This window comes from Salvelinus fontinalis, chromosome 13, assembly GCF_029448725.1.
Source record: "Salvelinus fontinalis isolate EN_2023a chromosome 13, ASM2944872v1, whole genome shotgun sequence".
NCBI classification, from domain to species: domain Eukaryota; kingdom Metazoa; phylum Chordata; class Actinopteri; order Salmoniformes; family Salmonidae; genus Salvelinus; species Salvelinus fontinalis.
In genome coordinates, this window is record NC_074677.1 from 15,225,005 (window position 1) to 15,237,478 (window position 12,474).

At 43.2% G+C, this 12,474-nt stretch overlaps 1 protein-coding gene across 5 annotated transcripts in view; it reads right to left on the reverse strand.

The window, feature by feature from the left end:
• Positions 1-12,474, reverse strand: part of emsy (EMSY transcriptional repressor, BRCA2 interacting) — a 28,634-nt gene that overhangs the window by 7,627 nt on the left and 8,533 nt on the right. For all 5 annotated transcript variants that reach the window (XM_055941844.1, XM_055941842.1, XM_055941840.1 and 2 more), the window contains 10 exons: positions 12,162-12,311; positions 11,717-11,976; positions 11,250-11,493; positions 10,806-11,030; positions 10,541-10,687; positions 8,336-8,509; positions 3,096-3,232; positions 2,541-2,717; positions 1,123-1,300; positions 612-785 (listed from right to left, as the gene is read on the reverse strand). In XM_055941844.1, coding sequence (XP_055797819.1) covers positions 612-785; positions 1,123-1,300; positions 2,541-2,717; positions 3,096-3,232; positions 8,336-8,509; positions 10,541-10,687; positions 10,806-11,030; positions 11,250-11,493; positions 11,717-11,976; positions 12,162-12,311 — 1,866 coding nt within the window. The remainder of the gene's footprint in view (positions 1-611; positions 786-1,122; positions 1,301-2,540; positions 2,718-3,095; positions 3,233-8,335; positions 8,510-10,540; positions 10,688-10,805; positions 11,031-11,249; positions 11,494-11,716; positions 11,977-12,161; positions 12,312-12,474) is intronic.

Below are 12,474 nucleotides of genomic sequence, written 5' to 3' on the forward strand. Positions count from 1 at the left end.
TGTGTGTCGGCCATGTGTGGAAAAACTGAGGTGTCGGAAGCTGGGGCTTTCTTCTCAAGTCGTTTGTATTAAAATTCATGTTGTTTTAGGGGCTGCAGTGTCAGGATATTCGCACAGCACCTAACACACCTAATTCAACTAGTCGTGGTGTACAAATTAAATATCTATATTATTTGAATCAGGTCTGGTACAAAACCCTGCCAAGATTAGCCAACCCTACCACTATAGCAAGGACTAGATAGGTGCAATACGGCGAGGGCTCCATCTAGTTTCTATCTGCAAACACTAAAAGGGGGATGTTTTTGTTTATCAGGCATCAGTCGCACTCAACAGTCACGCTCAATATCAAGCAACAAACAGCATTTTACAAGAAGTCAGTGAACGGTCCACAGCAGTAAAGATTACAAAAGGGGAAGTGGTTTGGAAAACCCCCCAGAGTTCTTCCACTGACTCTTGGGATAGAATCCCAGCCATAATAACAGGCACTATTAACAGGTGACTAGCCCTGTTGCCAGGAAGATTACTCAGTTTCTGAATTTAAATGGAATTGCCCCAACCCTGGTAAGTGGTATGGTAGTTGTCATGGTGACGGTGGTCAGTCTGTTAGTCACCTGTGGTTTGCTGCAGCTCCAGCAGGGCCTTAATGGTTGAGGTGGCCGACTGGGTCACGTTCCCCGTAGACACATCCTGGTAGATGATGGTGGGGCCGGACTCCACCGACACTTCATGCTGCTCAGCCCACTCCTGCCCTCTGGAGGAGATGATGTGCACTACGGGCTGGGAGTCTGACCGGTGACAACCAAAACAAGTCATATGGAATTGTGCGGACTCCCTTTAGATTCCAATCAATGTGGGAATTAAATTGGACATGGCATTCAAGTAAAAGGGAATTGAAATAATTATATTACGCGAGTGAAGCTTTTTACCATTTGAAAGTGAAGGGAATTGAACTTAGCTGGATACTTGTGAGAATAGATACACTTTCATACTACAGATGAGGTATTTAATAGCTGTGCGAGACTACAATACACTGTTTTAACTTGAGTGTCTCTTTTGTTCTCGTAGTTAGGCTGCAGGCTATATCATGTACTTCTTGCTGTTATGTGGAGTGCCACGACATACCGTGACTGCCTTCGGCGGGCTGGAAGCTGCCCTCGGCGATGCCACCTGACTCATCCTTCAGCGCCCCCTCCTGTCCGTCAGCCACCCTGGACGCCTGCTGCAGTGTTTCGCTCACCAGCTGCCTGGTCTGCTCGCTCAACACTGCAGTCTGGGAGATGGGCTTGGGCTTGATCAGCACCTGGACAGGAATCAATGTTTAAAAAAGGTTATATTCGATATTACACACCTAGAATAGCTCAGTGAATGGCACCAGAGAAATAGTTCTTGTTGCTCCATAAAGTACAGCACAGCTGAGACCAATGTCAAGTGTCCTGGTGTTCCTTTTTAACACCATACATTTAATTAATGTGCCTATTTAAAGCGGTATGCAATCCTAAAGTTACACTGACCTGATGCATTGGTAATTCAGGACAGAAGTTAAAATATACAGTGCATTCAGAAAGTATTCAGAAACCTTCCTTTATTCCACATTTTGTTATGATACAGCCTTATTCTAAAAATGTATTATTAATATATACATATCTATATATATATACACATACATACACACACACACACACACAATAACCCATAAAGTCAAAGCGAAAGTTATTTTTTTAATATATATTTTTTAATTGTAATTTTACCTCCCTTTTCCTCCCCAATTTTGTGATATCCAATTGGTAGTTACGATCTTGTCTCATCGCTGCAACTCCCCAACGGGCTCGAGAGAGGTGAAGGTCGAGTCATGCATCCTCCGAAATATGGCCCGCCAAGCCGTGCTACTTCTTAACACCTGCTCCCTTAACCCGGAAACCAGTCGCACTAATGTGTCGTAGGAAACACCGTTCAACTGACAACTGCGCCACTCCGGAGGCCACGTAAACAGGTTTTTAGAGATTTTAGCAAATGTGTTCAAAATAAAAACACCTTTAGGTACATAAGTATTCAGACCCTTAGCTATGAGGCTAGAAATTGAGCTCAGGTGCATCTTGTATCCATTGCTCATGCTTGAGATGTTTCTACAACTTGATTAGAGTCCACCTGTGGTAAATTAAATGTATACATTTGAAAAAAAATCTAAAAACCTGTTTTTGCTTTTTCATGATGTGCTATTGCGTGTAGATTGACGCGGAATTATTATTTTTTAATCCATTTTAAGTTAAGGCTGTTACGTAACAAAATGTGGAAAAAGTCAAGGGGTCTGAATACTTTCCGAAAGAACTGTATCCAAGACAAAGAGCTTTAAGTACGAAATGATCTCGTTCACACTACTCGTTGAGTGGCTGAGACGCTCCGGGGTGAAGTTTCCCCAGGGTACAGACAGCTCTAGGATCAGCTTCCCCAACCCTAACCATTAGTGGGGTAAAGGCTAAACTGACCCAAGAGCCAGCGTCTAGGGGCAACTTCACCCTACATAGACAGCGACTGTTACTGACCTGGGTCTTGCCCTGCTGGCCGTACACTATTTTGGTGGGGATGATCTTGGTGGTGGTGTTGGGCTGCACCCCTGTGCCCATGCCTTTCGGCTGGGTCACGATCATCTTGGTGATGGGTCTGGAGGCTGTGATGATGGCTGGCTTGGACCCCGGCACACCCTGCAGGGTCTTTTCGCACTATGGCACAGAGGCATTCATATTTTGGTTCTGTAACCAATGGCACCATATTCCCTTTTTATTGCACTACTTTTGACCAGAGCTTAAGATGAATGTACTAATTGTAAGTCGCTATGAATTAAGAGCGTCTGCTAAATGACAACTGAAAACAAGCATGCAAGCATGCAAGCATGCATAATATGGAGCTGAAAGCAATAGACTGATCAGACAGAAAGGCTAAACTAGAACTACCAAAAAAATGTAAAATAGGTTTTGGGGTCAATACATTTGAAACACTTCTGAAATATAATTACTTAGAATCTAGATAAATAAAATCTAACATAAAAAATGTCTTAATTAAAATGGTTTCATTTATAATAACAATCATGTTGAACTGACCCCTGCATTCAACAGTGTGGTGACCACATTCTTGCCAGGCAGGCCCTGGATGGTCGTTGCTTTGCCAGTGGTCTTTTGCACCACAATAACATTGGGCTTGGACGTCATAGGAATGGTGGTTATCTTAGTTGTTGTACCTGCAATGGAGGGGGAAAGAACATCTAAAGGTTTGCCAAAACACAACATTTGAAGTCACTATAATTGGACAACTAGATGTTCAGTCAAAATTGGTAACACTTAGCTTTGCAAAAGTTTACAGAATAATTGTTTTGGGTAATTTTGCTAATCTATGTAAACTTTAATACATGTATACTGGAGTAACTACATAGCCAAAAGTATGTGGACACCCCTTCAAATGAGTGGATTATGCTATTTCAGCCACGCAATTGCCATAGACCAACAGTGGCAGTAAAATGGTCCGTACTGAATTAGCTCAGTGACTTTCAACGTGGCACTGTCATAGGATGCCACCTTTCCAACAAATAATTTTGTCAAATTTCTGCCCTGCTAGAGCTGCCCCGGTCAACTGTAAGTACTGTTACTGTGAAGTGGAAACGTCTAGGAGCAACAACGACTCAGCCGTGAAGTGGTAGGCCACACAAGCTCACAGAACGGGTCCACTGAGTGCTGAAGAGCGTAGTGCCTAAAAATTGTCTGTTCTCGGTTGCAACACTCACTACCGAGTTCCAAACTGCCTCTGGAAGCAACATCAGCACAATAACTGCTTGTCAGGAGCTTCACAAAATGGTTTTCCATGGCCGAGCAATGCCAAGCATCGGCCAGGGTGGTGTAAAGTTTGCCTCCATTGGACTCTGGATCAGTGGAAAGGCCTTCTCTGGAGTGATGAATCACACTTCACCATCTGGCAGTCCGACGAACTAATCTGGGTTTGAGGTATGCCAAGAGAACGCTACCTGCGCGAATGCAAGGATGAATAATGGTCTGGGGCTGTTTTTCATGCTACGGGCTAGACCTGTTAGTTCCAGTGAAGGGAAATCTTAACACTACAGCATACAATGACATTCTAGACGATTCTGTGCTTCCAACTTTGTAGCAACCGTTTGGAGAAGGCCCTTTCCTGTTTCAGCATGACAATTTAGATTGGTGTGGAAGCACTTTATTGGCCTGCACAGAGCCCTGACCTCCACCCCTCTGGGATGAATTGGAACGCATACTGCGAGCCAGGCCGGAAAACCCGACCTCAGTAATGCTAGTGGCTGAATGGAGGCAAGTCCCTGCAGTCATGTTCCAACATCTAGTGGAACGTCTTCCCAAAAGAGTAGAGGCTGTTATAGCAGCAAAGGGGGGAGACCAACTCCATTTAATGCCTATGATTTTGGAATGAGATGTTCGACAAGAACGTGTCCACATACTTATGGCCATGTAGAGTGTGATGTATATACACTGCTCAAAAAAAATAAAGGGAACACTTAAACAACACAATGCAACTCCAAGTCAATCACACTTCTGTGAAATCAAACTGTCCACTTAGGAAGCAACACTGATTGACAAATTTCACATGCTGTTGTGCAAATGGAATAGACAAAAGGTGGAAATTATAGGCAATTAGCAAGACACCCCCCAAAACAGGAGTGATTCTGCAGGTGGTGACCACAGACCACTTCTCAGTTCCTATGCTTCCTGGCTGATGTTTTGGTCACTTTTGAATGCTGGCGGTGCTCTCACTCTAGTGGTAGCATGAGACGGAGTCTACAACCCACACAAGTGGCTCAGGTAGTGCAGCTCATCCAGGATGGCACATCAATGCGAACTGTGGCAAAAAGGTTTGCTGTGTCTGTCCGCGTAGTGTCCAGAGCATGCAGGCGCTACCAGGAGACAGGCCAGTACATCAGGAGACGTGGAGGAGGCCGTAGGAGGGCAACAACCCAGAAGCAGGACCGCTACCTCCGCCTTTGTGCAAGGAGGTGCACTGCCAGCGCCCTGCAAAATGACCTCCAGCAGGCCACAAATGTGCATGTGTCTGCTCAAACGGTCAGAAACAGACTCCATGAGGGTGGTATGAGGGACCGACGTCCACAGGTGGGGGTTGTGCTTACAGCCCAACACCGTGCAGGACGTTTGGCATTTGCCAGAGAACACCAAGATTGGCAAATTCGCCACTGGCGCCCTGTGCTCTTCACAGATGAAAGCAGGTTCACACTGAGCACATGAGCACATGTAACAGACGTGAGAGTCTGGAGACGCCGTGGAGAACGTTCTGCTGCCTGCAACATCCTCCAGCATGACCGGTTTGGTGATGGGTCAGTCATGGTGTGGGGTGGCATTTCTTTGTGGGGCCGCACAGCCCTCCATGTGCTCGCCAGAGGTAGCCTGACTGCCATTAGGTACCGAGATGAGATCCACAGACCCCTTGTGAGACCATATGCTGACACATGCACATTTGTGGCCTGCTGGAGGTCATTTTGCAGGGCTCTGGCAGTGCACCTCCTTGCACTAAGGCGGAGGTAGCGGTCCTGCTGCTGGGTTGTTGCCCTCCTACGGCCTCCTCCACATCTCCTGATATACTGGCCTGTCTCCTGGTAGCGCCTGCATGCTCTGGACACTACGCTGACAGACACAGCAAACCTTTTTGCCACAGTTCGCATTGATGTGCCATCCTGGATGAGCTGCACTACCTGAGCCACTTGTGTGGGTTGTAGACTCCGTCTCATGCTACCACTAGAGTGAGAGCACCGCCAGCATTCAAAAGTGACCAAAACATCAGCCAGGAAGCATAGGAACTGAGAAGTGGTCTGTGGTCACCACCTGCAGAATCACTCCTGTTTTGGGGGGTGTCTTGCTAATTGCCTATAATTTCCACCTTTTGCTATTCCATTTGCACAACAGCATGTGAAATTTATTGTCAATCAGTGTTGCTTCCTAAGTGGACAGTTTGATTTCACAGAAGTGTGATTGACTTGGAGTTACATTGTGTTGTTTAAGTGTTCCCTTTATTTTTTTGAGCAGTGTATATAAGTACCAGTCAAAAGTTTGGACACACCTATTCATTCAAGGGTTTATTTTTATTTTTAGACATCAAAACTATGAAATAACACATATGGAATCATGTCATAACCCCCCATAAAAAGTGTTAAACAAATAGTGACAAGGTAGGGGTGGTATACAGAAGATGGAGCTATTTGGTAAAAGACCAAGTCCATATTATGGCAAGAAAAGCTCAAATATGCAAAGAAAAGGACAGTCCATCATTACTTTAATTTAAGTCATGAAGCTGAGTCAATACAGAATATTTCAAGAACTTTGAAAGTTTCTTCAAGTGCAGTCGCAAAAAACATCAAGCGCTATGATGAAACTGGCTCTCATGATGACCGCCACAGGAAAGGAAGACCCAGAGTTACCTCTGCTGCAGAGGATAAGTTCATTAGAGTTATCAGTCTCAGAAATTGCTGCCCAAATAAATGCTTCACAGAGTTCAAGTAACAGACACATCTCAGCATCAACTGTTCAGAGGAGACTTCGTGAGTCAGGCCTTCATGGTTGAATTGCTGCAAAGAAACCACTACTAAAGGACACCAATAAGAAGAAGATACTTGCTTGGGCCAAGAAACATGAGCAATGGACATTAGACCGGTGGAAATCTGTCCTTTTGTCTGAGGAGTCCAAATTAGATTTTTGGTTCCAACCGCAGTGCCTTTGTGAAATGCAGAGTAGGTGAACGGATGATCTCCGCATGTGTGGTTCCCACTGTGAAGCATGGAGGTGGTGGTGTGGGGATGTTTTGCCGGTGACACTGTCTTTGATTTATTTAGAATTCAAGTCACACTTAACCAACAAAGCTACACCATCCCATCTGGTTTGCGCTTAGTGGGACTATCATTTGTTTTTCAACAGGACAATGACTGAAAACACACTTCCAGGCTGTGTAAGGGCTATTTGACCAAGAAGGAGAGTGATAGAGTGCTGCATCAGATGACCTGGCCTCCACAATCACCCGATCTTAACCCAATTGAGATGGTTTGGGATGAGTTGGACCGCAGAGTGAAGGAAAAGCAGCCAACAAGTGCTCAGCATACGTGGGAACTCCTTCAAGACTGTTGGAAAAGCATTCCTTATGAAGCTGGTTGAGAGAATGTCAAGAGTGTGCTAAGCTGTCATGAAGGCAAAGGGTGGCTATTTTGATTTGTTTAACACTTTTTTGGTTACAACATGATTCCATGTGTTATTTCATAGTTTTGATGTCATTCTACAATGTAGAAAATAGTCAAAATAAAGAAAAACCCTGGAATTGATAGGTGTCTAAACTATTGACTGGTAGTGTACTTAATTATCAAAAGTAAATGTAATATCTATAATATACTTATTAAGTATGAAAAGTAAAAGTACAAATTATTTCACATTCTTATATTAAGCAAACCAGACGGCACTATTTTTATAAAAATAAATAAATGAATAGCCAGGGGCACACTCCAACACTCAGGCATCATTTATAAATGAAGCATTTGTGTTTATTTAGTCCGCCACATGAGAGGCAGTAGGGATGACCAGGATGTTCTCTTGAGAAGTGCGTGAATTGGACCATTTTCCTGTCCTGCTAATCATTCAAAATATAATTAGTACTTTTGGGTGTCAGGGGAAATGTATGGAGTAAAAAGTACATTATTTTCTTTCGGAATGTAGTTTAGTAAAAGTAAAAACATATAAATAGTAAAGTACAGATACCCCCAAAAAACACTTTAGTACTTTAAAGTATTTTAAAGTAATACTTTACACCATTGTATATATTCATATACATTTTTATATCCGTGTCAATGTCGTCTGAGTTTCTAGTAGATAGACAATATGATTTAGGAGAAAATAGCCAAATTAATAAAAAATAAAAAACATTGAATCAAGAATGAAATCTGCAATTTACTCTGCAACGCTTCCAACTATTGACTTATTTCACAACTTCCACTAGTTCAGCCCCAAAGTATTTACAACAAAGATACATTGACAGTGTAAAATAACAACAAATTTAATCCAGATAGAAACCTCCATATTAAACAGCAACGGTATTCACTAAGTCGATAGCTTATACTGAGGATGTTTGACAGCTTTGTGATTCTATTTTTCATATGAAAAAAACATTTTATTATTAGCAACATATATTTTACATGTTATGTAAATTATTTAAAATCCTTTAAAGTATCCAAAATTCCAGTAGTTAACTGGTAAATGTAAACATCACTGGTAAATACCCCCCCGAAACCCTAGTAACACTACAGAACTGTCAAACTCACCAGACACAATGTTGCTGCTGATGATCTTGCCGCCCAGTGTGGCTAGAGATTTGGGGACCACCGTGATGATGCTGCCGCTGGTGGTCTTGACGTAGGTGGCACCACTGGTTGACGTCGCCATCCTGGCGCCAATGGAGGGGCTCACAGTGGGCCTTGAGTATGTGGCCTGGGTGCCTGCACAAAATCAATGTTTTTTAAAGAAAATAAATTGACCAGGCTTTGCTAAGTATTTCTTCATATCAATATCTAGTTTCAAGTTTTAATGTCACATGCACAAGTACAGTGAAATACCTTTCTTGCAAACTCAAAACCCAACAATGCAAAAAATCTACTAGAAAAAAAAGCAAATGAGAAATATAAAGTAAAATAGAATAAAGGATTAAAACACAGATTATCCAAACCAGTGCAGACATCTACTGTCCTTGTGTATTATTTACATGTTTGGATGACAGTTGTTAATCGGTTAATCGGACGCTTTTTAAAATTGTATTTGTAATAATGACAATTACAACAATACTGAATGAACACTTATTTTAACTTAATATAATACATAAATAAAATCAATTTAGCCTCAAATAAATAATGAAACATGTTCAATTTTTTTAATAATGCAAAAACAAAGTGTTGGAGAAGAAAGTAAAAGTGCAATGTGTGCCATGTAAAAAAGCTAACGTTTAAGTTCCTTGCTCAGAAAATATGAAAGCTGGTGGTTCCTTTTAACATGAGTCTTCAATATTCCCAGGTAAGAGGTTTTAGGTTGTAGTTATTATAGGAATTATAGGACTATATCTCTCTATATGATTTGTATTTCATTTACCTTTGACTATTGGATGTTCTTATAGGCACTTTAGTATTGCCAGTGTAACAGTATAGCTTCCATCCCTCTCCTCCGCCCCTACTTGGGCTCGAACCAGGAACACATCGACAACAGCCACCCTCGAAGCATCGTTACCCATCGCTCCACAAAAGCTGCGGCCCTTGCAGAGCAAGGGGAACAACTACTCCAAGTCTCAGAGCGAGTGACGTCACCGATTGAAACGCTATTAGCGCGCAACCCGCAAACTAGCCTTAATTATAACATAATAACACACAGAAATACGAGCCTTAGGTCATTAAAATGGTAGAATCCGGAAACTATAATTTTGAAAACAAAACGTTTATTCTTTCAGTGAAATATGGAAACGTTCCGTATTTTATCTAACGGATGGCATCCCTAAGTCTAAATATTGCTGTTACATTGTACATAATTATGTACAATTCTGGCAAATTAATTACGGCCTTTGTTAGGAATAAATGGACTTCAGAGTTCGCAATGAGCCAGGCGGCCCAAACTGTTACATATACCCTGACTGCTTGCACGGAACGCAAGAGAAGTGACACAATTTCCCTAATTATAAGAAATTCATGTTAGCAGGCAACATTAACTAAATATGCATGTTTAAAAATATATACTTGTGTATTGATTTTAAAGAAAGGCATTGATGTTTATGGTTAGGTACATTGGTGCAACGACAGTGCTTTATTCGCGAATGCGCTTGTTAAATCATCACCCATTTGGCGAAGTAGGCTGTGATTCGATGAGAAATGAACAGGCACCGCATCGATTATATGCAACGCAGGACACGCTAGATAAACTAGTAATATCATCAACCACATGTAGTTAACTAGTGATTATGTTAAGATTGATTGTTTTTTATAAGATAAGTGGAGTGCAATGTAAGGCAGGTGGTTAGAGCGTTGGACTAGTAACCAGAAGATTGCAAAAATTAATCCCCGAGCTGACAAGGTAAAAATCTGTCGTTCTGCCCCTGAACAAGGCAGTTAACCCACCGTTCCTAGGCCGTCATTGAAATTGAGAATGTGTTCTTAACTGACTTGCCTAGTTAAATAAAGGTGTAAAAAATAAAAAAATTTTTTTTAAATAATCGGCAAATCGGTGTCCAGAAATGCCGATTACAGATTGTTATGAAAACTTGAAAATCGGCCCTAATTAATCGGCCATTACGATTAATCGGTCAACCTCTAGTTAATACCTCCTCACAAAGCAACTGTTTTGATTATGCAAAGGTTGTTGATTTTGTTCTTCACAAGTCCTCACTGTCAGCCCTAGCTTTGGAAACACAGTTTACCTAGTAAAACATCAGTGTGTATACACTAGTGTAACACTTGTGTTACAGTCGAAAAGCCGTATGTGAGAAGGCACACCTGTGGGCTGGGACACCAACTTGGTGGTCATGATGGCCCCGTTGCTACTGACAACCATGATGGGGGAGGAACTGCTGCTGGACATGCCTACAGAGGGCTTGGGCAGGATCTTACTGGGCTGTATCTGCTGGGTGATGATTTTCACACCTACAGGTACAATTAGACAAATTATTAGTTAAATACATGATTAACACGTTCTGTACACTTGCACACTCAGGGTAGAGTACTAACACCAGTAGATTTGGGTATCACGCCCTGTACTCACCTGACTCCTGCTTAATCTGTATGGTGGGTTTGGAGCCGGGGAGAGTGGTAGAGGACTGGGCCTGGCCCATGGCGCCGGCCCCCATGGGGGAGCCCTGCTGCAGCTGCTTGGGTGACTGCTGGTGCTGCTTGGGGAACTGGGCCAGAATCTGGGTTGGAGAGCCCACCATGGTCTTAGGAGAGGGGAGCCTGGCGGAGGCCACTTTCATGCCCGTCGACGAGCCACCTGGCACAGGGAGAGGACAAGCAATAGTGGTCAGTTTCAAAGACCAATCAGATACACACAATTCAGTACAATTCCAGTTTCAATAAAATGTTGTATACATGAAAGGTCTTAGTAGCTAGAACAAGACAATCTTTGTCTAAATTGGGCGAAGGCCGGTAATAAATCCTGAGTAAGCAAACTATTTGAAAACACTGCAGGAAGTGGGACATTCAAACCTACCCTGCGCTATTGTCGACATGACCACAGATGGGCTGGAAGAAACCATGGTGGTCACAGCGACCGTGTTTGGGGCCGAGGAGGGACTGGAGCTGGCCGGGATGAACACTGTCTGCTTCTGGTTGGCCGAGGTCAGCATGGAGGTGGACACCAACTTAGACATGGCCGCCGCGTAGTTGTGTGAGTGAGACTTGGACAGGATGTTTGGAACGAAGTTGGAGCTTGGAGAGGTCGTCACAATGATCACCTGACAAAACATACATTATACAGTAAATTACACAGCCACTTACAATCAAGTTCATATACACAATCACTTACAATCGAGTTTGCAAACAGTATGCAATCACTTACGACCATTCAAACATATCCAACCATTCCTATATTATCTGGCTCACACCTCACTATATTGACTCTTTGCCTATAGAACAAGAGGATTTATACTGAACAATGGTCAGTTCTGTCCTGCTCACCTTCTGCGTGGTGGTGTTAGTGGTCTGGGTGGTGGGCTTGGTGAAGGTGATCTTGACGGGGGACATGTGCGGTGGCAGGGAGTTAGCGATGCTCTGCATGATGTTGCTCATCTTGGGGCTGCCGCTCACCGGCACAGTGATGGTCTTGGACATGGGCGGGGCCACCTTGGCCACTTCCTTCAGCACCACAGGGGAGGAGCTTGAGGAGTTAGTCCGCCTCCGCTTACGCGGCTTCTCGTCCTCATCCGAGCAGCTCACGCCTGGTGGAGAGAGAAACATACAGACGGAGACACAGAATGCAGCGATACATTGACAGACTTCAGGTTCTGTTAAGTGAGTGTCACACCGGACACTCCTTAACCAATGCTAAATTCTTAAATAACACGTATTTTTATTTCCAAAGTAAAATAATAAACAAACATGGAATCTCTGTTCTGACACTCACTTTTCACATAGACGGTGCTCCCGCTGGGCAGCACCACCATGTTTGAGGCAGGGCTGGCCGGACGGGGGGATTTCACCGTGGCTGCTGCACTGCCGCTGGGCGCCGTGGCACTGGTGGACGTGGTGCTTGTGTAGGAGTAGCAAACAACCACTGCAAACAAATAACAACCATGCTTCATATAAAAATACACTATAAGGAGACATAAGTGATTCATAATTTAATGTCTTCCTCCCTCTTCAGTTAATGTTGCAGGTAGAAAGTTACACCTAACTACTGACAGGGCCAGATGACGTAAAATAGGGTCTAAGCTACA